The sequence below is a fragment of the Myxocyprinus asiaticus genome, chromosome 43, assembly GCF_019703515.2.
Source record: "Myxocyprinus asiaticus isolate MX2 ecotype Aquarium Trade chromosome 43, UBuf_Myxa_2, whole genome shotgun sequence".
NCBI classification, from domain to species: Eukaryota; Metazoa; Chordata; class Actinopteri; order Cypriniformes; family Catostomidae; genus Myxocyprinus; species Myxocyprinus asiaticus.
The window spans coordinates 34,922,392-34,948,599 of record NC_059386.1 but is presented as its reverse complement, the minus strand read 5'-3'; the positions used below and the strand labels follow the sequence as shown (position 1 = coordinate 34,948,599).

Sequence of the window (26,208 nt, the reverse complement as noted above, 5' to 3'; positions counted from 1 at the left end):
GTCAAATTTAATAATCACTGTAGTAGTAGTAGTAATAATAAAAAAAGATAAATAATAATAACAACAGTTAAACAACATGAATATATCACAAGCAAGTGTGCTGTTGTACAGAATAAAAGTTTGGTAAAAATGCAATGGTATGTTATTAAGTAATTGTTCTATTTTAATTTCTTAAAAGTTTTAGTAATACATTTGATTAGACACCATTTTGATGATATAATTAAACTTTATAACATAGAATGTTAAAAAAATAAAATAGAAAACACAGGATGTGTGAAAAAAAGTGTTCATTTTGGCCCTATTAAAAAAAAAAAAAAATAAAACGCTTAAGCAATGCATACTTATTTGAAAAACACAAAGGAAACATGCATTTGTTTTCATTTTTATTTAGATAATTTATCTATTTAAATAGGCTAAAGGAGTGTGTTTAATGGCACATTACCCTACAAGCATAATTTTGCTGTGGTATCGAGAGCCAAGAAATTTCACTGGTGTTGTTACCGACTCCTAAAATTTTGATATTGTGACAACCCTACTGAAAACGTATTTTAATACCAAAAACGTCCACGATTCAGAACACAACACATTCTATGAAGTAGAGATTTATTAAAGATGAAAGATACAATTTTATATTTTTAATATGCATAAAGAACATTTGAAACATACAGTGAGGCAGAAACATCCACCTGCATGTCTGATTCAGATATACGTTACAGTCTCGGCAGTCTTTTCATGTCCGTCATAGTGAATACTTGTCAAAACGGTCTTGTTTCAAACTGATACTGAAAGTTCAGACTGATAAACACACTGTCCACACAACTAGTTATGTCCAGATTTCCACAAAATTTCCCTCCCAATCCCAAAGTCTCTCCCGAGTCAGTTGTTGGCAGCAGGTTCCAGGAAATCTTTTGCCATTAGGATTTATCAGCCTTCTTTTCTGCAGGTTTCTTTCTTGCGTAGCGGAAACTCTTTAGGGGGTTTTTGCCTCTGAAATTCTTCTGCAAACAAAGGACAACACAAATAGAAAAACATTTAATCATGCTGCATAAGTACTATTTTAATGAACATGAAGAATTGTGTATCTCCAATAGTGGTCGAACGATAGTGGATTTTGCCGATACTGATAACGAAGGTGGTGGGAAAGGCCGATAACCGATAAATCTTCCGATTCTTTTTCAAATCGATTTATAGAATGTAAAAAAATAAATGAATAAAAAAAATCTTATTTTTTACTTAAAATGACAGGCACAGGGGGTCTGGGTAGCTCAGCGTGTACTGACACTGACTACCACACCTGGAGTCACGAGTTTGAATCCAGGGCGTGCTGAATGACTCCAGTCAGGTCTCCTAAGCAACCAAATTGGCCCGGTTGCTAGGGAGGGTAGAGTCAAATGGGGTAACCTCCTCGTGGTCGCTATAATGTGGTTCTCGCTCTCGGTGGGGTGCGTGGCGAGTTGTGCGTGGATGCCGCGGAGAATAGCGTGAAGCCTCCACACACGCTATGTCTCCGCGGTAACGCACTCAACAAGCCACGTGATAAGATGCGCGGATTGACGGTCTCAGACGCGGAGGCAACTGAGATTCGTCCTCCGCCAACCGGATTGAGGCGAGTCACTACGCCACCACGAGGACTTAGAGTGCATTGGGAATTGGGCATTCCAAATTGGGGAGAAAAAAATAATAAAAATGATGGGCACAGACAAAGTGTCTAAAATAAAAATCCCAGATGCAGTTTATTGTTCAACCAAAATCCCAATAATAACCAGAAAAAATTAAGATTTGGTGCATAACATGGGATTTTAAAAGTATAAATAAGCCCAAAACACCCCAGGGACTCTTATTTTGAAATCAGGGAAAAACGATTGTTCCAAAAGGTAACTATCGGCACGATTAATCGGTAAAACCGATATATCGGTCTGCCTGTAGTCTCCAATGGTTTCCCAATCACTAGTAACTCTTGTCAACATACCATTATCATTGTGAATGAAATACTGAAAAAAGTTAGTAATAATGCTTTACGTCAAGTTTTTAAAATGTAATTTTCTATTAGATTAGATCTCACCTTAAAGCTGCTTCTCATCACAGCTCCTGCCTTTAGATTTTGCTTTCTGTTCTTCCGTCTGTTCAGAGGATTGACGAGACCTTTTAAAGCTGTCGGGACTTAAATAGACATAAAGGAAACAAGCTTTCAGGCCAATTAATTAATGTCAGTTTCATGCATAATTAATGAAGAGAGGCAGAGAGCAAGCTTTTCAGTGGAAGACTGAAAAATGGTGCAAAAGTCATATGGAGTACTTTTATGGTGCTGTTAAATCTACACATTCACTTCCATTGTATGGAAAAGGGCAGCATCAACATCCTGCTTAGTGTGTTCTGTTGTGCGCCATTACATAAAATTAAACAGTTTGAAACCCATTTTTGGGTGAGCTATTCCTTTAATTAAACAGAGAATCCCTCCTTACTCAGGTAATCGGGCACGTTTCTCAGGTGAGGTTTGATGACGGCAGGGTGAAGGTCTTTGTCGTGTCGTAGCAGCTGCAAGTCTCTAGGATTGTCTTCAAAATTCGTCTGTCACAGATAAATCAAACCAGTTACTACAGTCGTCCAACACCAGAGACGAACTGGTTAAAATGAGCTGCGTTTAGAGAGCATGTGACAGATTAAACCTTGAGTATCTCGGAGTTGAGCAGCTCCTGTTTGATCTCTTTCAGTCTGGCCTCCTTCACCGCTTGTTTCGTCACTGATCTCATTGCGTCCTGAGCAAATAAAACACACAAGAGCTTCTTATACTTCAGATAAACCAAACAATTAACAAAAGATCAATTCATTTTAGGTTAAATAGTTTATTACAGGTTTAGTGACGCAAACGTACCCAACATCTGTATCTGAATCCCTCGATTTCTTCCATTTTGAAGCCGTATGGTTTTAATACACAATCTGTACTGTCTGAAAAGAAGCAAAGAATAATAATTTTCACAAATAACATTATATTATACATTTCTTAACATGTCATTAGTTACTGTAAATGTAATCATTTTTCATGATATATATATATATTTTAGGGATGTGCATCAGTAATCAAGAACTCGTTCTGCACCAGCTACTCGAGTATTAAAATCACTACTCCAATATCGCAAATTGCAGTTACAATTGAGTCCACTGGGGGTGTTGTGGAGGTGTCTGTGCTTCTAAAGCAAAGCGAAGTTATTTTACAAGACAATACTTGTAATATTTTGATTATTATTGAATTCTACTCTATTTGTTTTCAGTTCTTGTTAGTGTCATGCATATCAACGGATGAGGATCTGCTTTTATGAGGAAAAGTGTGAAGCGGTACGAGAAACTCAGAAGTTTAGCATATTATAAAAAGCTAACTTTCACCACTTGTTTTTCTGAACAATAACATGTGAAATGATAAAAATGTGATAGCGTTTATGTAGACTCAGAGTTTTTATACAGTATGTGCGTTACCCTTATGCTGTCTGTTTTGATTTCTATGTAAGCTCCGATTGAGAACAAATGTTTTTGCTGTTATTTTTAAATCATTTTTGTTTTACATTTTTATTAATGCATATTGTTTATTATTTTTTCCCCAAGAAGAACAGCATAGTTTGTTGAAGTTATCTTATATTGAAACCATTCTTGGTAACGTTTGTGAATAAACCAAATTATAAATTTCATGTACATTATTTATAAAAAAAAAAAAAAAAAAAGAAAATGTAAAAAAAATTTATTTTACAATATTATTAATATTTGATTATATTACACCAATTCAAAGTCAGGTGGTGTAATCAACATGAAGGTAGCCAATCTGTTGTCATGTGACAAAAAACAAATAAATGAATAAATAAAACATACAGGACCCCTTGAGACCCTAATGACTGTATGTGAAGTTTTAAAAAAATTATCAAGATATTTTGACATTTTTATTAAAAGGCTCATTTTCTTCAGGTCAAATTGAGAAACAGTTAGAAAACTTTTTGAAATTTGTTACTGAATGTTTATGATATTTGTAAAAAAAATATTTTTTATCTTGAAAATTATGGTTTGAAAACTTTTTTTTAAATGAATGGTTAAGTTTTGCAGACTAACGTGTATTCAAGGTGCAAGGAAAGTATTTTAATGCCTTTTACTTGACATTTTTTTTTAAATCATCAAAACAATTATTTTATGGAAAGAAGTTTAATTTATTAAACTAACATGAACACATGGATTACATTTCTACAATCTTGACGTGTTTTTTTTTCCCTCATTTTTATCATCTCGGACAATCTTATTCGTCAATGACCAATTAAATCACAGTATACATTTATTTTGATTTAGTGATTTATCACTTTGAAAATGTATAGTGATATTTTTAAAATGATAGTTTTTAACATCTTAATTAAAATTAAAAAGTGTTACTGAATTAAAAAAAATCTTGCATAAAATTTAAAAGCACTTAAAAGCAGCACTTGACTACCTCCAGTAAGAGCGTTTTCAACCTCCTCAAGCAGATGAAGTTCAGTGTGAGATATAAAAGACAGAGCAGTGCCGGGATTATCTGCTCGAGCCGTTCTGAAGAGAAGCGGGAAAATCAGGATATAAACAGGTGCAAATATATCACACTTAAATATTTATTTAAAACATGAATGATTCAGCGCAATATTTATGCAAACCTGCCAACCCGATGGATGTAGGCGTCAACGGAAGTGGGAAAATCAAAGTTGATGACGTTAGACACGTTGTGGAAGTCGATCCCTCTGGAAACACTGTATTCCTTGTCTTTGCCTCTGGGAGGGAAAATATGGCTTCTTTAAAATCAAAACAATCTCAACATGCCACACTATATTCTACGGAAGCCCTGAACCGCACTGTGAAAAAAAAAAAAAAAAAAAAAAAAAAAAAAATCACAAGGTGAAAAAATACTTAGGTGTCTTTGTGCTGATCTACATGTCCTACAAAAATAAATACAAAAATAATTCACTAAATATTTTTCTCTCTACAAAATTTTTGTCCTCTCTCAAAAAAAATGTTTTTTTTTTTTTTTTGTACTTTTTTTTTTTCCCCTTTTAAAAAATTTTCTCCTCAAGAGGCAACAAATGAGAAATGTTTTTTTACGTTTTTTTCAAAATTAAAGAAGGCTCATACAAAAAATGACATAGGATCTATCCAGCCAAACATGTCTGGGAAATATTTAAACTGAACATTTCATATACTTGTAAATTTTGTAGATTGGAGAAACAATTCTTTATTCATTTTATCATTGTATTTACACAAGATTTTTTTGACAGGATTTGGAAACTTATATTGACAAAATTGGGATGTGTGATAAGAATTAGTGTGTTTTATATTTTATTTTAAAGATGATATTTTGAAATATAATGGAGAAAATATAAAGTACATTTAATTATTTTATGGTGAAAATACCATATAGTGTAAAAAAATAAAATAAAATAAAAATAAATGTCTGGTTCATCCTTGGGAGCAATTTCCAAATGCCTGAAGGTACCAAGTTCATCTGTACAAACAACAGTACACAAGTATAAACACCATGGGACCACACAGCCATCATACCACTCAGGAAGGAGATGCATTCTGTCTCCTAGAGATGAACGTAGTTTGGTGCGAAAAGTGCAAATCAATCCCAGAACAACAGCAAAGGACCTTGTGAAGATGCTGGATCAAAAAGGTAGACAAGGATCTATATCCACAGTAAAACAAGTCCTATATCGACATAACCTGAAAGGCTGCTCAGCAAGAAAGAAGCCACTGCTCCAAAACCACCATAAAAAGCCAGACTACAGTTTGCAAGTGCACATGGGGACAAAGATCTTACTTTTTAGAGAAATGACCTCTGGTTTGATGAAACAAAAATTTAACTTGTTGGACATAATGACCATCGTTATGATTGGAGGAAAAAGGGTGAGGCTTGTAAGCCGAAGAACACCATCTCAACCGTGAAGCATGGGGGTGGCAGCATCATGTTGTGGGGGTGCTTTGCTGCAGGAGTGAATGGTGCACTTCACAAAATAGATGGCATCATGAGGAAGGAAAATTATGTGGATATATTGAAGCAACATCTCAAGACATCAGCCAGGAAGTTAAAGCTCGGTCGCAAATGGGTCTTCCAAATGGACAATGACCCCAAGCATACCTCCAAAGTTGTGGCAAAATGGCTTAAGGACAACACAGTCAGGGTATTGGAGTGGCCATCACAAAGCCCTGACCTCAATCCGATAGAAAATTTGTGGGCAGAACTGAAAAAGCATGTGCGAGCAAAGAGGCTTACAAACCTGACCCAGTTACACCAGTTCTGTCTGGAGGAATGGGACAAAATTCCAGCAACTTATTGTGAGAAGCTTGTGGAAGGCTACCAAAAACATTTGACCCAAATTAAACAATTTAAAGGCAACGCTACCAAATACTAACTAAGTGTATGTAAACTTCTGACCCACTGGGAATGTGATGAAAGAAATAAAACATTCTCTCTACTATTATTCTGACATTTCACATTCTTAAAATAAAGTAGTGATCCTAACTGACCTAAAACAGGAAATATTTTCTACGATTAAATGTCAGGAATTGTGAAAAACTGAGTTTAAATGTATTTCGCTATGGTGTATGTAAACTTCTGACTTCAACTGTAAACACACACACACACACACACACACACACACACACACACACACACACACACACACACACACACACACACACACACACACACACACACACACACACACACACACTATAAGGGACAGAATACATCAAACTAAATACAGTCTTGTATACATACTGTCTTAAGACATTAGGCAACAACTTCACAAAGTAAAACTGCACAAAACAAACTGCTGGTATTCTTTTTCTCATATCCCGATGCAGACAGACGTTATATAATTAAGAAGACGCCTAATTATTTTACCTTTAACAGACGATCATCTAATCCCATTTCATGAAACTGCAGCCTGTCCGCCTCCATCTTCACACGTGTGTTTGCGCACAGTCAGGCGTGAAGTTAAACTCTACTGACGCCTCACCGCCATCTGCCGTACTGGAGGAGAACTGCAGGTCAAATCAAACCACGCACCACTTATGTTAATATAGCCTCCTTTATAGAACAAAAAAGACTAGAAAAAAATATATGTATTTTACTATAATAATAAAAACATTTAAACAGCATCTGATGTTGTATTTTCTGTCAAACGCAGTTTCTGTCGTTTGACCCTGTCACCTGTAGTTACTACAATTGGCCGCTGGATGTCGCTGATGTCTCTAACGCCCAACTGACACAAGACAAAAGCGTCAACGTGAAGAAAAAACAGAACACGGACACAAATTACAAGTGAGTTTGTCCTTTTAAATGTCACATTTCATTATTTAATATCTCTCCTACTAGAGCAGGTTCAACAAAGATCTGTGCGTCAAGGAAAACAGCATTAAACTGTCATTAACATCACGCAGATACAGTCGGAAATAAATATGCTGCTGCTGTTGACCTACACAATCAAACACATCATTGCACTCAGCATTTAATGTTTCTAATATGAATGCTGTAATATTTCATTTACTATGCGTTTATATTGTGTGTGCATGTCTTCCAACACACTCAGAATACTTTTTGTACATGCAAAGGAGACCAGATCTGATATGGAGACACAGGTAGGCTATATATGATGGGGTTTTGTGACTTATTGTTGTGTATGATTAAAAGGATACACAGTCTCTTAATTATTATGTGTTAAATGTTGATTGATATCTGTGTTTAGATGAGGCAGCGTGTGTTTACTGGGGTGGTCACACAGATGCAGGAGCATCATGGCATTGTTGATAAGGAGGTTCATTTTCCAGTGAGGTTTGTATTATCATTGGCTTGTTCTGTAATAGTGTCAGGTTGATATAATGTGAGATATGCAGTTTAATGCTGTGTTTGTGTGTTGTGCTGCAGTGTTGTGGTGGGTCGTGTGCCACTGGTGGGTGAGAAAGTGTTGGTGAAAGCTGTTCAGGACCCCATGAAGCCTGTGGGTTGGACCGCACAGAGAGTTCAGACCCTGAATGGACAGGTAAGCAGCTAAATTTCCTCTTTAACACTGATCCAAATGAAAAAAAAACAAAAACTAAATAATAACATGTGTTTGCATTTTTGCCACTGTTGCACTGTGTTGCAAACAAAATACATCTTTTTAACAAAATATCCAGTTTCTCTATAGTCTATACTGTGCTTCTTAAAGGGACAGTTCACCCAAAAATGAAAATTCTCTCATCATTTACTCGCCCTCATGCCATCCCAGATGTGTATGACTTTCTTTCTTCAGCAGAACACAAAGATGTTTAGAAGAATATTTCAGCTCTGTAGGTCCATACAATACAAATGAATGGTGACCAAATCTTTGAAGCTCAAAAAAGTACACAAAGGCAGCATAAAAGTAATCCATATGACTCCAGTGGTTTAATCCATGTCTTCTGAAGTGATAAGTGTCGGTGAGAAACAGATCAATATTTAAGTCCTTTTTTTTACTATAAATCTCCACTTTCACTTTCATATTCTTCTTTTGTTTTTGGCGATCGCATTCTTCATGTATATTGCCACCTACTGGCCAGGGAGGATAATTTATAGTGAAAACGGACTTAAATATTGATCTGTTTCTCACCCACACTTATCATATTGCTTCTGAAGACATGGATTAAACCACTGGAGTCTTTTGGATTGCTTTTATGCTGCCTTTATGTGCTTTTTGGAGCGTCACAATTTTGGTCACCATTCACTTGCATTATATGGACCTACAGAGCTGAAATACACTTCTAAAAATCTTCGTTTGTGTTCAGCAGAAGAAAGAAAATCATACACATCTGTGATGGCATGAGGGCGAGTAAATGAATGATTTTTGGGTGAACTATCCCTTTAAATTTTATTGTAAATAGTTATTGTATTTCCCTTTATTAATCTGGATACTTTATGCATATCTTATCTTATTTGCTCACTTTGGCACAGAAATCTACTTGCATGCATTTTGGAGTGGTGGTGGCATAGTGGACTAAAGCACTGAACTGGTAAGCAAAATGTTGTTGGTTCAATCCCCACAGCCGCCACCATTGTGTCCTTGAGCAAGGCACTTAACTCCAGGTTGCTCCAGGGGGATTGTCCCTGTAATAAGGGCACTGTAAGTCGCTTTGGATAAAAGCATCAGCCAAATGCATAAATGTAATGTAAATGTAAACTTTGCACATAGGTTGTTAACTATGTAATGAAAGATTTAACAAAAGTGTTTATTATATTATTTACTTCCTGATTTATTATGCAATTATAAAGTAAACATAGTATTTTGACATTTATGGAGCAAAGGATAGATTACACCAATAATCTGCTCTGTTAAAACCTGTTCTCCGTGCATATTGTAGTGTTGAAATGAAATCAACTTTTGCATTTAACATTAAGAAAACTGTAGCTTGATTGTTGCAGGATGCATGCAAAATTAGTGCATATTATTTAGCTAATCAATTAGCTTCTACTTGCATGTTTTGGGGGAAATTTGTAATGCATTTTGTAATAAATAAAAATATTAAGGAACTTGTGTTCAAAACAAGTTCTCTTTATGTTTCTCTCTGTCAGCCCTTTAAATCTCCTCCTCCGCTGTTGCCCTCCATGTCTTCAAATCTGAAACCTGGGATTTTAGGGACTAAACCACAACCACTGCTGAAGTCCCCAAAGATACCACCACTGATTCCCAGCATGCAGCCAAATCCAGGTATGTGACAGACTGTCCATTATTAATCCATCTGTAATCATCAGGCTTTCTGTTTTGTTGTTTTGTTTACTTAAAATCTTCATATTACTCTGTTTAATGTCACAGGTGGTATGATCCAGATGGCCCATCATCAGCAGATGCCGTGGAGCGGTCCATTTGACGGTTGGGGTGGAGGTCGGAAGAGACACGCTGAGGTCATGGGAGGTCGTAGAGGTGGACGCTGGTCAGTCAGATCACTTGTTCAGTGGCGGTGTTCTGAGCTTTCTGCACAGTATATACTGCATGCTATTTAAAAAATACGATGTGAAACAGTATTTCGGCGAGTTGAGCCCAGCTATCATCTTCTGCATTGCGTATTCATCTGGGTATTCCATTCAAACAGATAATTCACATACTATGCACAGATATGCACAACTCCTCATTCTGTTGTTCTGCATGCTTTTTGTCCTTGTTCACCCTTGCGTGACTCAGGGAGGATGGAGGAGGAGGTATGTGGGGAGGAGATGCCATGCACCAGAAGAGGAAAAGATGGAAGGCCGTGTCAGATGAGGACGTGTCTAAAAAGACGTCCTCTATAACCACACAAAACACCCCTTTATTCTCCTGTTTCTCCAGGGACACGTAAGTCAGTGGACAGTTAAAGGAATTACAGTAACGTCTTTGCATGAAATTTAGTGAGTCAGGTATGAATTCAGTCACCGTTCTATTGAACTGAGTGAGTTCATTCAGTAAAGGATTCATCTGATTGATTCAAAACGATAACTTGTGAGTGTGGGTGTCGTTTGGAATGATTCATTCCAAAGAATATGAATTTGTTCATGTGAGTCAGTTCAGAGAAGGATTAATCTGGGGTGCGTTTCCCATACAATGACGTGACCACCATAGTTCGATGCATCGTTGGAGAAATTAACTAGCTAGTCACGACTGTTTTCCGAAACCATAGTAACTATGTCGCACATCCATCATTTGAACCACCATGGTTCAACAACATAGCCATCGTTAATCATGTTACGCAAGGGGTGGTGTAATAACTTCCGCGAATATTAAATTATAAAATCTCATTTACACATAAACCAGAAAGCCGTTTAATGCGAGAAAGCTGCTGAATATAGGAAAGCTGCATGCACTGTGTAGATACATATGCTGCAATAGATGGGTTCCCCCATGCACTTAAGCATATACGCACATGCACACTCTTCAAAAACATATAAACGGCACTTAACATAAACACATAAAAGTCCTTTGATAGAACCTGTGGACAAAGTGTTGAAAAAATTATATAATATATATATGCGAATGTTCATTGGAACTACGGTTTCGGGAAACAGCAAATCATTAAACTTCATTGGTAACGATGGAACTTGCGACCATAGTTAGCTAACGATGCTTTTGGGAAACGCACCCCTGGCAGATTCAAAGCGATAACTCGTGACTTGGTGAGTCATTTGAATGGTTCATTCTGAAGAACCGGTTCATAAGAGTCATTTGGAATGATTCACTCAAAGAACCAGTTCATTAGAGTCATTTGTTCATGCGAGTTCATTTAGTAAAATATTAGTCTGACTGAGTCAGAATGTTAATTCATGAGTTGGTGAGTCATTTGGAATTATTCATTCAAAGAATCTGTTCATAAGAGTAATTTGTGCTTGAATCGGACTATGCTAGTCACGCGTTGCATGTTTGATTTTGATTGTAGCCAGTGAACAGTGTTGGTTTTGCCGTTCTTTCATGGTACATGCACTTTTTATGTCATTATATTCAATTTAAACTGCAAGTTTTCAACTCGGGTAAAATATTTATTTTGCTGTGGCGCTGGAGATTCAGTAAAGGCACAGCGCTGTTCCTGTGAGTGGAGTCGTCACATCCCTTTGTGGTTTGTCATGGCAACAGAGTTGAAAGTTTGGATATTTGAGGTACACCGGTACAGCGGTTTTACAGATTAATCAGCTTTTCGGAACTATCGGTTATCGGCAAAAATTTATGCCGATAGTTTCTGATGAATGGTGAATATGTAGGCTAAAAAAAGCTTCATTTGGTAAATACTTACATATAGGGCATTGTAACAGGCAAGTCTCTGTCATTTCAAAATAAGAGTCCTGTGTTATACACCATATCTTAATTTTTCTGGTTGAACAATAAACTGTTTTGGGGATTTTATTCTTTTCGGAGCCTCAATGAAGTGAACTAAGAAATTTTATATCATTCTTTAAATATTTTTTATTTTATTTTTTACTATCAGCCGATTAATCGGTTGTTGGCCTCTTGCACCACCTTAGTTATCGGTATCGGAAATATCCACTATCGGTTAACCTCTATTGGATATATTGTAACTTTACACAAACACAATCAGTAAGCAATTTATCACATTAGTATGTTCACAGGTGTAATGTTTAAAGGAATGTTTTGAAATCACTAAAATAATGTTAACACACATAGAGGCTGACTGATAGTGGATTTTGCCGATGCCGATAACTACGGTGGTGGGAAAGGCTGATAACCGATTAATCGGCCGATAGTTTTTAAAATCGATTGATAGAATGTAAAAAAATAATTATTCTTTCTTTACTTGGCAGGCAAAGACAAAGAGTCCAAAGTGAATAAAATCCCAGATGCCGTTTTTGTTCAACCAAAATCCCAATAATAACCAGAAAACAAATTAAGATTTAGTGCATAAAGTGGGACTTTAAAGTATAAACAAGCCCAAAACACACCTGGGACTCTTATTTTGAAATGATGAAAAAACTATCAGCAACTATCAACATAGATTTTTACCGATAACCGATAGTTCCAAAAAAGCAACTATCGGCACAGATTAATCAGTAAAACCAATATATCGATCTACCTCTTAAACACACATATTGTTTACATCTTGTGGCTATACTTTCGAAACGGTGAGTATTTTTTATTTTATTTTATTTTATTGATTTTCTCCCCTTTTCTCCCCAATTTGGAATGCCCACTTCCCAATGCGCTCTAAATCCTCATCTCAATCCGGGTGGCGGTGGACGAATCTCAGTTGCCTCCGCATCTGAGACCGTCAGTCCACGCATCTTATCACGTGGCTTGTTGAGCGCGTTACCGCAGAGACATAGCGTGTGTGGAGGCTTCACGCTGTTCTCCGCGGTATCCATGCACAACTCACCACGCGCCCCACCGAGAGCGACTTTATAGCGACCACGAGGAGGTTACCCCATGTGACTCTACCCTCCTTAGCAACCGGGCCAATTTGGTTGCTTAGGAGACCTTGCTGGAGTCACTCAGCACGCCCTGGATTCGAACTCGCGACTCCAGGGGTGCAGCGTCAATACTCACTGAGCTACCCAGGCCACCAAACAGTGAGTATTTTAACGTTTATGGATTGGCCCCATTAACTTCCATTGTAAGTGACTCACTGTAACAAAGATTTTGGCTTCTTTCAAATAAACGAGGGACGATATGTACAATGTTTGTGGTAATCAGCATTATGCCACAAATGCTGTCGATTGAGCTTAACTTGTATTGAACCCGGAATATTCCTTTAAAAACAAGGCGAGGGCACTCTACTGAACCAGAAACCTTGACATGAGGTTTCTTGAAATCCTTCACGTTTCCTCTTGATTTTTCCAGCCAGGCCTGTGACTGTCTGGAGCTTCAGCGGCGGTACCCTCACCTTCAGGTGCCCTTAAACCTCATCCACATTCAGCTGACCTGGACAGAGAGTTTCCCGCTCACACAGCCTCTGTCTCTGACAGGACCTTGTCTGTTTCACGTGGGCTCACAGCAACCTGAGACTGAAACTGCTGTCTGTGAGTCCACAGATTCTGCATTCGCCGTTAAGGTACGTGAGATGAACCCTCCTCAGCCCTGGCCTGACAGACAGATTGTGTTTTGACTTTCAGCATAAAGTCTGGTCCACATTGTATATTATTCTGGCCAAGATCCACCTACTTAGAAATCAGTGATACCACAATAATAGATAGGTATGAATAAGTGCCGTTTTCACAACTGTCACATCTGTTTATGGCATTTTTAATTAAATACTACATATTCTTAGGAGTGCCAACCTTTCTACATATTATGGATATTATTATTTCTGGACTGTGCATTTAAAGTGTTTTACTAATTAATTATAAATCAACCATCGGTTTTTCATTTCCACGTTTTCATGCTTATAACTGATTTAATTTGGTCAATAATTAAATCGGTCTAACATTCTCGCTCCTGAAAACATTGGCCGAGTGTAATGCTGTTATTGTTTTTTCTCTACAGGTTCTGTTACTCTCTATGTCATGCGTTGAACACTTTTATTCACAGTGTTGTAACATTTCAAAGGACGGTCAGACACTAAAGGAGGCTGTACATCCTACCACGCTACTCAAAGTAAGAATATTCTGCCCTAAATAGAGTGCAACAGTTGCCACCCTTTTTTTTTTTTTTTACTGAGGTCCGGAAGTAATTTTTCACATTTATGATCTAACATTAGCTTATGTTATGAAGCTAGCTTGCAAAAACTCACTTGGAGATTCTCCACTCACTATTGAGAATGCTTTCTGATTGATCAGTCTTGCTTCAAGATGTGGGATATGTAGTTCTTCACTGGAAATTATACTTGATTTTTTCAAAATTACGTTTTAGAAGGGGCCTGGGTAGCTCAGCGTGTATTGACACTGACTACCATACCTGGAGTCACGAGTTCGAATCCAGGGCATGCTGAGTGACTCCAGCCAGGTCTCCTAAGCAACCAAATTAGCCTGGTTGCTAGGGAGGGTAGAGTCACATGGGGTAACCTCCTCGTGGTCACTAGAATGTGGTTCTCGCTCTCGGTGGGGCATGTGGTGAGTTGTGCTTGGGTGCCGTGGAGAATAGCGTGAAGCCTTCACATGCGTTATGTCTCCGTGGTAACGCGCTCAATAAGCCATGTGATAAGATGCGCGGATTGACGGTCTCAGATGCGGAGGCAACTGAGATTTGTCCTCCACCACCCGGATTGAGGCGAGTCACTACGCCACCACGAGGACTTGGAGCACATTGGGAATTGGGTATTCCAAATTGGGGAGAAAAGGGGGAGAAATAAATAAACAAATAAAGTTTTAGAAAGATATACTTATGGCTTCAACAGAAGCACATACCATCATTTAACAACCTTGGCGCTTATGGTAGATCCCAAATGTTGCACTCTGTTCTTCTGCGCTCATCGCACATTTACTTGAAGCAACCAAACTGCTGTAATGCTTAAAACCAAGCAGTTTTCTTTAATACTCACTTTTTTGTGTGTGTGCTGTAGTTCATGTTGGTAGACAGTGGAGGTGAATTGCAGCTCCCAGGAGGTTCTTGGTCACTCAAATTGGACGGATCAAACCCACTGAAGGACAGCTCGACTCTAGTCAACACTGCAGTGCGCTGCATAAAGAATCAAACCGCTCTGGATCTGTCAGCCTGCACACAATGGTCTGTCTTTGTGTACCCAGATACTTCAGATGAATGATTCTTGATATGTGAATTTAATAAATAGGTATATTTCTAATATTTATTCATTAAACAAAGGGCTCATTTCCCTTTATATACCACACAATTGATATTTTGCCAGTATTTAAATAATAATCTATATTTTAAATTTATTTAATATTATTTATATAAAATTGTAATATTTAGTATATTCTAATATTTTATATTTATTAAATAATTATTTTAATCTAATATATAAGATTTATTTAATATTTATTAATTAAACTGAGGGATCATTTCCCTTTATTTACAATTGAATTTATGTTTTTCCATAGTTTTTATAATAGTTTTTATTTACGTAATATTATTTATTTATTTATTTAATAACTGATAGTTTTTAAAATAGTTTTTATTTATTTAATAACTGATAGTTTTTATAATAGTTTTTATTTACATAATATTATTTATTTACCTTTATTTTTATTTAATATATTTTAATATATATTAAATAATAGTTATCTAATATGTAATATTTATATAATATTTATTAATTAAACTGAGGGCTCATTTCCCTTTATTTACCAATGAATTTGTTTTTCCAATATTTATTTAATAACGAATAGTTTTTATTTACATAATATTATTTATTTAAAATTGTAATATTTAATATATTTTAATATTTATTAAATAATAGTTGCTATCTAATATGTAATATTTATATAATATTTATTAATTAAACTGAGGGTTCATTTCCCTTTATTGACCATTTAATAATTTATATTTTTTATTTATGTAATACTATTTATTTAATATTGTAATATTTAACATATTTTGATATTTCATATTTATTAAATAATAGTAGTAATTAATATAATATGTAATATTTATCTAATATTTATTCATTAAACAAACACTGATTTTCATTTATTTACCTGAATTGATATTATGCCAATATTTATGTAATAATTAAATGTTTTATTTACTTATTATTTAATATTGTAATATTTAATTTTAATATTTAATATTTATTAAACAATAATTTTAATCTATGTAATATTTATCTTATATTTATTAATTGAACAAAGGGTTCATTTCCATTTATTTACCATTTGAATTTATATTTTGCCGATATTTATTTAAAAATGTATATTTTTAGTAACTTATTAATTTTATATTGTAATATTTTATATATTTTTATTTTTTTTAAATAATAATATTAATCGTATATGCTATATTTATCTAATATTTATTCATTAAACAAAGGGCTCATTTACCTTTATTTACCATTGAATTAATATTTTGAGTATCAGGCTTTGATTCCATCAGCAGGAAAGAAAAGGTGTTTTAAAGGCAGAGAATGCTGTTATATTTTAATGAAAGATTATGAAAACAAGCATTTTTCGTGAGAATATTTTATGATGATAAATTCTAGTAAAGACATTTATTGCGAAATTAAGAGTCCGTTTTTTTTTAGTTGGGTTTGTGGCAGATGTTGGACTAGAATGAACTTTCGTTCCTTCATCTAAAGGCACAAGATGGCAGAGTTCAGATATCTGTCCGGAGAGAAAACGGAGACGGTCGTGGTCTTGTTGCCAGATGTTTGGAATCTAGTGCCGACAGAGGAAGAGTGGACGAAGTCACGACAACAACAACAACAGGTACTGATGGCAATTCTGCTTTGCAGTGATATCAGAGTTCATAAATATTAAGAGACATGTTTGAAATGGCATTAAATATGTCTTTCAGGATGATGAATCACTCCCAGAGTCCTTGTCTTTGGTTTTTCACCCTTACGCTGGACTGAATCTGTCTGTGGTGTCTCTGTCATCGTTACTGGAGCCCCAATCGCCCCAGACGAGGGACAGCTATGAGGTGTGTAATTATCCCATAAAGAGAAAACAAATACTGCACAAACAAATATGTCATATTTCAGAAGTTAAAATGTTGCAAATTGTTTCAAGTTGACTTGAAGGCAGCAAATATCATGCATATAATACACAATTTGGCTCAGATGTGATGTCATGTGTGCATTGTGTTTATTGTCGTGTGATTGTTTATATCAGGTATGTCTGATGGCGGAGATGTTCAGTGAGATGCTGCAGAGAGATTTCGGGTTTCAGCTGTATCAGTGTCTGTGCCGTCTGCCGCAGGGTCCCAGTGACCCTTTGACCTCTGACACCGAGGACAACAGCACAACACCGGTACACTGCACGCACATTTTTCTTCATTTTTCTAAAGTTTAAACTTGTAATGTTAGTAAAGGTCTCTTGCAGCAAAATGATCATTTTACACCCTCTTTCTGGCCCTTACACTTAAACAGGCTACTGTTTTTGCTACCGTCCTAAACTTCTCTCTATGTAGGACGATGAGCCCAAAAAATCAGACAAGAAGCAGCAGTCAAAAAAGAAAGTATCGACTGATGTTAAGAAGAGAAAACTGAAAGAGAAGGACGAGGAGAGAGACACAGATGAGATCCCAACTCAAAAACAGTCTGAGAAAGACAGTAAATCTCAAAGCGCAGGAGGAGACGGTCAGACCAGCAGCGTGTCAGACAATCAGCTGATCAAGAACAATGTAAGAAATGACTTGTTTTCGTTTGTGTTTGTATTTAAGCCTCGTCTAATGTTTCTCCTCAGTACATCACTATGTCTGTGTGGTTTAAGGAGCGTCCTCCGGGCTGGACTGCAGAACTTCCTCGTAAAGTGCTCCTGTCGTGGGTGTTCTTTGATCGGCAGCTCACAGGAAGTCTCAGAGAGCCAGATCTGCTCAACATCCTGTTGTCTCTCGGCCTGTATCTCAGTCCTGCTCAGGTGTGTTTTCCGTTTAAATGTTTCTCAAAATTCTGAAAAAACATTTTGGAATCATTATTCCCAGGATAAGGACACTTCAGCTTTGCTCCTAAACCTAGTGAGCTGCCTACCTAGAGAGCATTCTAAAGCCCAAAGTACGCAAAGGACACGTGACGCAAATCTTGTCATCAGCAGAGTGCTCGAGCACTGAACGCGTGCAACCTGATTTTTCTAACCCCGCGTCTTTGAACGGGCAGACTGCACATGTGCATGGAATTGTTTGCACGGATTAGTGGATCCACAAGCTGGCAATACTCACATTTGAGATGTTGCTGTCACAAAGAAGTAGTCATAATCGTCGGTAAATAACAAGAGACGAAGGTAAAAACAACAACAGTAGATGTTCATGTCACGAGCGTGTGTGTGATGAGGTCAGGAGATACCTGCATTTGTATAACTCGAGTCTGAAGAAATAAAGAATCTTTAGAAATTGTCAGGCGTCTCATAGCAGTCGTAGCCAAACGCCTGTATATGCGTGCACCGTTAAATGGAGTATACTTTGACAGGCTCGCGTTCGACTGTACGCAGACGCTGAGTGTTCGCTTCAAAATCGAAGTATATATTGGGCTCAAGGGGCCGTTCACACTTGCGTAAAAAAAAGGTAGATGCAGCCATCGCAGCGTTAAGAATGGAACAGAATGAAGGTTTTAACATATAAAAAATTAACAATCACAATCAATAATCTCCTTTAACCACCACCAACCATCCCCATCCCTGCTGGCTATTGTTAGATTAATAAAAAATTACAGTTGTGCTCAAAAGTTTGCATACCCTGACAGAAATTGTGAAATTTTGGCATTGATTTTGAAAATATGACTGATCATGCAAAAAATGTCTTCGTGTCTTTTGTTTAAGGATAGTGATCATATGAAGCCATTTATTATCACATAGTTGTTTGGCTCCTTTTTAAATAATAATGATAACAGAAATCACCCAAATGGCCCTGATCAAAAGTGTACATACCCTTGAATGTTTGGCCTTGTTACAGACACACAAGGTGACACACACAGGTTTAAATGGCAATTAAAGTTTAATTTCCCACACCTGTGGCTTTTTAAATTGCAATTAGTGTCTGTGTATAAATAGTCAATGAGTTTGTTAGCTCTCACGTGGATGCACTGAGCAGGCTAGATACTGAGCCATGGGGAGCAGAAAAGAACTGTCAAAAGACCTGCGTAACAAGGTAATGGAACTTTATAAAGATGTAAAAGGATACAAAAAGATATCCAAAACCTTGAAAATGCCAGTCAGTACTGTTCAATCACTTATTAAGAAGTGGAAAATTCAGGGATCTCTTAATATCAAGCCAAGGTCAGGTAGACCAAGAAAGATTTCAGCCACAACTGTCAGAAGAATTGTTCAGGATACAAAGAAAAACCCACAGGGAACCTCAGGAGAAATACAGGCTGCTCTGGAAAAAGACGGTGTGGTTGTTTCTGTGGACTGTAGGCCAATAAAAGGCTTATGTTCAGTAATATAGCAATAACAATATATTGCCTTCTAAAGCCTCTTTTTGTCTTATTAATGCTTTCCTCGTCTGCCACAAAAATGTAGTGCATTTTAATTATCTGAATTATTCTCATTTTTAATATATTATATTATTTTTTATAATTAAATATAACTGTTTATTTAATTATTTAATTATTATATATTTAGTTATTGTTATTTGAGGGCCTTTCTCAATATTTATAAATGTGATTAATTCAATTAATTAATCGGTATATCATGTAATTCATTTGATTAAAAATTGTTATCGATTGGCAACCTAATATATATATATATATATAAAAAGTAAACAAAATACAATTAGTGCACAAAGTTCTTTGAAGTTGGTATATGGATGATCTGGGTAGGAAAAGTTCCCAAAGTATTAAATAGAAATGTAAATAATCAATTAGTTAAATAACTGAGAAGATAAGAACAGGAAAGGTCAAAAATATATCTTTAAGTTTTAAAATATGCAAAGTATCCATTTCTAATTAGAAATGTACTATTTCACCCAATCTTTATTTATATTTGATATTTATGTATATTCAGATTGATTTTTAGGGGCATTTTTTAACCTTTATGAGGGCAAATGTTATCTAATCATGTAAACAAACTGTGTGTCATCCTTTGATGTCAAATATTTCAATTTAATCTATTTATTAGCAAACTTTCTCAATCTGAATAATTAGATCTTATATTTTATTCAATAATATGTACACCTAAGCTAAGAATAGAATATTAAGAAATATCAAAGGTTACAAATAAAAAACATTTTGAAATTTGGGGACATTTTTGTCACATCTTGCCCCCATTCATTTCTGTCCCTCATTAGATCTGTTTCTTGTCCTCTCGCTCTTTCTATCTCCTCCATTCTCTTTCATTTCTCTTCTCTCATCAGGCACAGGATCTAGTGAAAAAGACGACAGTCGGTGGTCTTTGTCTCTACAGAAATCTCTGCAGTCGCTATACAGACACAGATCAGACAGACAGCAGCGTCACTGTTGAGGGTGTGTGTACTGCAAATACTTACAGTCATCAAATACATGTATAAACACATTTGTCTGTAACATTATAAAAATGTCACTATGTGTTTCTCTCAGGAAATAAAGCACTGTTTTCCGGTCCGTCCTGCAAAGAGAGAAACTCCGCCCGACACTCTAGTGCCAGTAGTAACCCAGATCTAGTTAACTACAAAGGGAATGTCATTAACATACCAAACCTACTGGAGTCTCTGGACAGCTGCAAAGCAACACAGCGTGAACTAGAGAAGTGTATCGCCACACTACAGTCTAGACTTGGTAAGACAAAGCCAGATAAATATTGCAGTCTTCTTTCTTATAAGACATGTGATATGACTCAAATATTGTAATGTTTTACTAGGGGTGCACACTATATTGCTTGACCATATCTGCATCAGGTAGTATAATTTGTTTTTATATTATTGGCATCAGTTTGATTATGCCAATGTTCAGGGATTTAAAAAAAAAGGGTTTTTTGTCGAAAATTGTGTGGGATACAGGTATTATAATAGAAAGCCAAGAAAAAGTATTGCACACTGTCGTAGTTCGCAAATATTTATTAAATAGCAATCTTCAGGCAATTACATTTTTTTTATAGTAATAGTTAATTAGGTGTTAATAAATAATACTAAAGGTAGACCAATATATCAGTGCCGATAGTTGCTTTTTGGAAAATTTTGTTCACAGTTTTTCCGTTCATTCAGATATTTTATGTCACTTTAAAGCGTGTAAAATTCCAGATAAGAGTTTTATTGTGAATATAATTGGGTTTTTTTTAATTATTTTTTTTATAAATGGGTCAAAAGTATAGATTAATAATATAGGACATTATATCTGTTATTAGTAATAAATAAATAAACACCCCTCGAACACCTGGGTGGCTGTTGACAGGTGTGTGGAATACAGCCATAATAATAAAAAGACAAGAAAAAAATGTATTGCACACTGTCATAGTTTGCAAATATTTATTAACCCTTAAAGCTCGGATGGGACAAAATACTAATAAAAAATATTAATAACTACAGTCTTGACCAACACAAAATAGGTAGCATTTGAAAGCTTTGAAGCTCTAATTTCCAATGCATGTAGACATTATGACCAAAACTGAACAAGTGCTTTGAAATTTGCAGACAAGTGTTCATCAAATTCATCAAATAGTCATGTGTCATATGTCGTTGGAAAGCTCTCAAAGAGTAGAATACAACCAGCCTATTTGTTTTACTCACAGACAAAAATATAGTGAGTAATAGCTCACTATAGATGCCGTTTATAATAGCTCACTAAAGTATATGTCTTTGACAATTATGTTGGCGTTGCTTATATGCCATATTTTCACTTATAAGTTAACGAAAAATAAAAGGAACATAAAATATCACATTACTTACAGGAGGTGATTATCTTTCAAACATGCCCACACACAAGATAACCGGATGCATAGATCATTCGATAATCCACATGAAGCACAATGTTACATATGGCCACCAGGAGATGGCGCCAAATACATGACACAGACTCAATGATGACTCAAATGGCACAGAATGAAACTCATTCTGTGAAATCTCATTACTGAAATCATGTCTGTATGCTATGCAAACATTTAGTCATTGTTGTGTTTGCATGTGTACTTAGTTCTTATGTACAGTTATTATGTTTTATTTGTTTGGAGACGTTTTTGGACACTATGATAAATAATTTGTATAATGCTATAACTTTTGATATATATATATATATATATATATATATATATATATATATATATATATATATACACACATATACATACATACATACATATATACACATACACACACACACACACGCAAAGCTATAAAAAGCTTAATTAGGTAAATACTTAAATGTAGAACATGTAGATTCCTGAAATAATAAATTTATTCCGGGCTTGTTTATAGTTAAAAGTACTGTGGTATGCACTTAATTTTATGCCGATAGTTGCTTTTTGGAACTATCGGTTATCTGCAATAAATCTATGCAGATTGTTGCAGAAATAATCGCTGACACCTCGTGGGGATTTGCTGAATTTAAATTTTCATCATTGACAATATTCATCCATATTTGTATCTATGTAATATATATATACACTGATCAGCCACAACATTAAAACCACCTGACTAATATTGTGTAGGTCCCCCTCGTGCCGCCAAAACAGCACCAACTCACATCTCAGAACAGCATTCAGACACGCTATTCTTCTCACCACAATTGTACAGAGCGGTTATCTGAGTTACCGTAGACTTAATCAATTTGAACCAGTCTGGCCATTCTCTGTTGACCTCTCTCATCAACAAAGTGTTTCAGTCCACAGAACTGTCGCTCACTGGATGTTTTTTGTTTTTGGCACCATTCGGAGTAAATTCTAGAGACTGTTGTGTGTGAAAATCCCAGGACATCAGCAGTTACAGAAATACTCAAACCAGCCCGTCTGGCACCAACAATCATGCCATGGTCCAAATCAACTGAGATCACATTTTTTCCCCATTCTGATGGTTGTTGTGAACATTAACTGAAACTTCTGACCCGTATCTGCATGATTTTATACACTGCACTGCTGCCACACTATTGGCTGATTAGATAATCGCATGGATACTTCATATGCCACTGCCTGAACCTTGGATTTAGGATAGACCTCTCCGAAATGACCGGCCGGTTGAACTGTGATGCACCTCATTGATCTCTGCCTGCATCACCTTGGTCTAATGATGGACTACACTCTTATAATGGAATACATAGACTATAATTTAATTGCCAACAAAAGCTTTCATCAGCCAACTAACAAAGGACAATGCATCAATGTGAACTTCTGCAGTTAATCCAGGATGAACTTCAAAGACATTAGTCATTAATCTTACAGTTCATACAACGTTAGTTTATTAATCTTAAACCATGACTTGCACTGCACACACATAACTAATATTATCATTATATTCATGTTTAGTCAGAGGGGAACTGGCCCCCACAGTGAGCCTGGTTTCTCCCAAGGTTATTTTTCTCCATTAACCAACATCTTATGGAGTTTTGTGTTCCTTGACACAGTCGCCTTCGGCTTGCTCACTGGGGTTATAAATACAACTATTATTTAATTACTTATTTTTATAATCATATATAATCAAACTACACAATGATGACTCTTAAGACTTTATAGATGTTACACTTTCATTTTCTGTTAAAGAATGATTTTCTGTAAAGCTGCTTTGAAACGATGTGTGTTGTGAAAAGCGCTATGCAAATAAAAAATGACTTGACATGGATGATTGTTGGAACTGATTAAGTCTACGGTAACTCAGATAACCGCTCTGTACAATTGTGGTGAGAAGAATAGCGTGTCAGAATGCTGTTCTGAGATGCAGGCTGGAGCTGTTTTGGCCTCCATATATATATTGATTGCTTATAGTTTAAAGTCTTGCAGTATGCACCAATTATTTCTTGTTATTTTTGGGATTTTGGTTGCATAATAAACTGCATTTGGGATTTTGTTCATTTTAGACTCTTGTAGCCTCGATGTCTGTGCCCGTCATAGTAAGAAGAGACTAAGATGATTTTTAACATTCTATAAATCGATTTTTAAAAACTATTGGCTGATTAGTTGGTTATCACCTTTTTTCATCACCTTGATTATCGGTATCTGCAAAATCCACTAGCTAAACTATTAATAATAATAATGTTAATAGTAGAGGTATTAATAAAAGAGGTAGACCGATATATTGGTTTTACCGATTAATCGGTGCCGATAGTTGCATTTTGGAACAATTGTTTATCTGCAAAAATCTATGCCGATAGTTGCAGAAATAATCACTGACACCTCATGAGGATGACCATATTTGTCCATATTTGCTAATACTTATTTGTAAAAGTTAATTAGGTGTTTCTAACTTAATGCAATTTATCGATTATTAAATATAGTACACATTATTATATAAACAAACATTTTTGTAACCCAAATTATTATCTGTATGAGCCAAAATGTATTGGATCATCAATAATGTTTACTAACATGCCGTTCCATGCTCGCCTGTATAAATGGATTGGATTGATCATATTTAAGTTTGTTTGTTTTCTAATGTATGGCCCTTGCATTTTGTGTATCTGTGTGATTCAGAGGCAGCAGAAGCGAAACAGGCCTCTGAACAACAGGAACAGAACCAACACAAAGAGTTGAAGAAGAAACTAGAGAAAGCCGAGACATTTAACAAAATCTATGAGAAGAGTTTGAGAGAGAACGCCAGTCAAATGACCTCCGTCATTGAGACAATGCAGAAAATGGTCGAACAGGTGTAGTTGTTTTTGTGTTTATTTAATTATATACATTCATTGTACTGATTTTTATTAATCTACAATGTTTTTGCTTTTTAGACAACAGTCCTCGCAAATACAAAGGAAGTAAAGGATGAGAAGGTGTAGAAGTCCGGAAACTGGTTGCATGCTGATGCAATAGTGTTTGGACCAATGACCTGAACATTAGCGTGTCTCTACTTCCTTGTTTATTTGCTTTTAAAAAAAAAAAGTCAGGTTCTCATTTAAAGAGGAAGTGTGTTTTCTTGCACAGAGATAGAAAGAAATAGATCCTTCAGTTTCATTATGACATTCATGAAAATTTGGTTTTATTTGAAAAACAAAATGCTTTGATAGTTTATTTTAAACTGTATATGCATTGATCCCAGCTGTATTATTTGATCCCTGATTATTTGGTTTGTTTGGGAGGCGAACTTTATTTATTTAGTTGTTTTTCATTTCAATAAATTGTATGTTTCTAGTTTTGTTTGGTAAAATGGCAGCTAAGTATGATCCATGCATAAACCTGACAATCTCTGTAATCCCATACAGTGGTTATATGACTTCTTCTGTTCTGTATCCAAATGAAATTTGACTCTGAATTTAAAACAAACCGTAAGTTAGAAAGACATGTCTGCTTAATGCTGGTTTGGTTTTGACAAGAAAGGCCATCCTGCTTATTGATTTGTTCTTCTAAAAGCTTAAACTCTTAAAACAATGTGTTAGGATGAAACAGTTGATGTCTGCTCCAATTACGTTTTATTATAGATTTGTTATTATGTAATAAAGCATGAACTTACTGTTAGAAACCATCAAAATACATACATACTTTTCAGTGTTTGTATGAGTATAGTCTGGTATTTAGTCTAGACTAAACAGTCGAGTTCAGTTATTCAGAAAATATTGCCTAAATTTAATACCCCATGCAGTTCAAATAGTTTCCTGCTGACTCCATCCAACAAGCCCATTTTAATGATCTACAGCGAATTGAGAGAATTAATAAAATAACGTTTAAACCAAAGGTTAAATCTAAAACAATTCAAACAAAGGTATAATGGTTTGCAAACAAAGATGTCGTCTTATTTGGATATAATTGGCAAAACTGTAAACTTTGTTGTTATATTTTCCTCAGGGACCGTTTAGATACTGTTGTTGAACAATTGCATAAAATGTTTAACTGTCTTCCAGGATCAAACAGATTATTTATTGAAATGCCCTAACATGCTCATGAGTAAAGTTGATCAAATAGACTTTAAAATAATAATAATAATAATAATGTTTTCTTTTTTCTCCCTTTTTTGATTCACTACATTTTGTTGGCAATGTATACATGCCCAATAAAGACCTCATGTTTAAAAATGTATTTGCCTGGATTAAATGTTTTTTTTTTAATTATTATTATTATTATTATTATTA

The 26,208-nt window shown here is 35.6% G+C and overlaps 2 protein-coding genes across 3 annotated transcripts; one reads left to right on the top strand and one right to left on the bottom strand.

The window, feature by feature from the left end:
* Nucleotides 1–586: 586 nt before the first annotated feature.
* LOC127433519 (probable ATP-dependent RNA helicase DDX56) lies at nt 587–6,916 on the bottom strand. Its single transcript, XM_051685504.1, has 8 exons — nt 6,779–6,916; nt 4,659–4,772; nt 4,463–4,557; nt 2,873–2,946; nt 2,667–2,756; nt 2,463–2,568; nt 2,063–2,160; nt 587–998 (listed from the first exon to the last, which is right to left on the bottom strand). Exons 1-8 carry the CDS (start codon nt 6,850–6,852, stop codon nt 915–917), a joined length of 735 nt encoding a protein of 244 aa, XP_051541464.1. The 5' UTR covers nt 6,853–6,916; the 3' UTR covers nt 587–914.
* On the top strand, nt 6,911–26,153 carry LOC127433518 (cell cycle and apoptosis regulator protein 2-like). 2 transcript variants are annotated; one of them, XM_051685503.1, is made up of 20 exons: nt 6,911–7,050; nt 7,220–7,324; nt 7,593–7,641; nt 7,749–7,834; nt 7,928–8,042; nt 9,590–9,725; nt 9,831–9,948; nt 10,197–10,346; nt 13,332–13,542; nt 13,974–14,084; nt 14,989–15,152; nt 16,678–16,804; nt 16,896–17,021; nt 17,213–17,350; nt 17,511–17,723; nt 17,813–17,959; nt 20,385–20,493; nt 20,587–20,784; nt 24,620–24,792; nt 24,874–26,153. In XM_051685503.1, exons 1-20 carry the CDS (start codon nt 6,935–6,937, stop codon nt 24,919–24,921), a joined length of 2,640 nt encoding a protein of 879 aa, XP_051541463.1. In that variant the 5' UTR covers nt 6,911–6,934; the 3' UTR covers nt 24,922–26,153. The 2 variants fall into 2 exon arrangements, with proteins under 2 accessions (XP_051541463.1, XP_051541461.1); XM_051685501.1 differs by having other exon boundaries at nt 16,678–16,807.
* Nucleotides 26,154–26,208: the final 55 nt, after the last annotated feature.

Excerpts from the sequence above, each read along its gene's own strand:
- LOC127433519 (XM_051685504.1), bottom strand. The coding sequence starts at position 6,852 with ATGAGAAAAAGAATACCAGCAGTTTGTTTTGTGCAGTTTTACTTTGTG. Across the intron at positions 4,558-4,658 it reads TACATCCATCGGGTTGGCAG|AACGGCTCGAGCAGATAATC; the intron begins GTTTGCATAAAT and ends GCTTCTCTTCAG. Across the intron at positions 2,757-2,872 it reads GATTCAGATACAGATGTTGG|GACGCAATGAGATCAGTGAC; the intron begins GTACGTTTGCGT and ends TTATTTGCTCAG.
- LOC127433518 (XM_051685501.1), top strand. The coding sequence starts at position 6,935 with ATGAAACTGCAGCCTGTCCGCCTCCATCTTCACACGTGTGTTTGCGCA. Across the intron at positions 7,835-7,927 it reads GAGGTTCATTTTCCAGTGAG|TGTTGTGGTGGGTCGTGTGC; the intron begins GTTTGTATTATC and ends GTTGTGCTGCAG. Across the intron at positions 20,785-24,619 it reads CACACTACAGTCTAGACTTG|AGGCAGCAGAAGCGAAACAG; the intron begins GTAAGACAAAGC and ends TGTGTGATTCAG.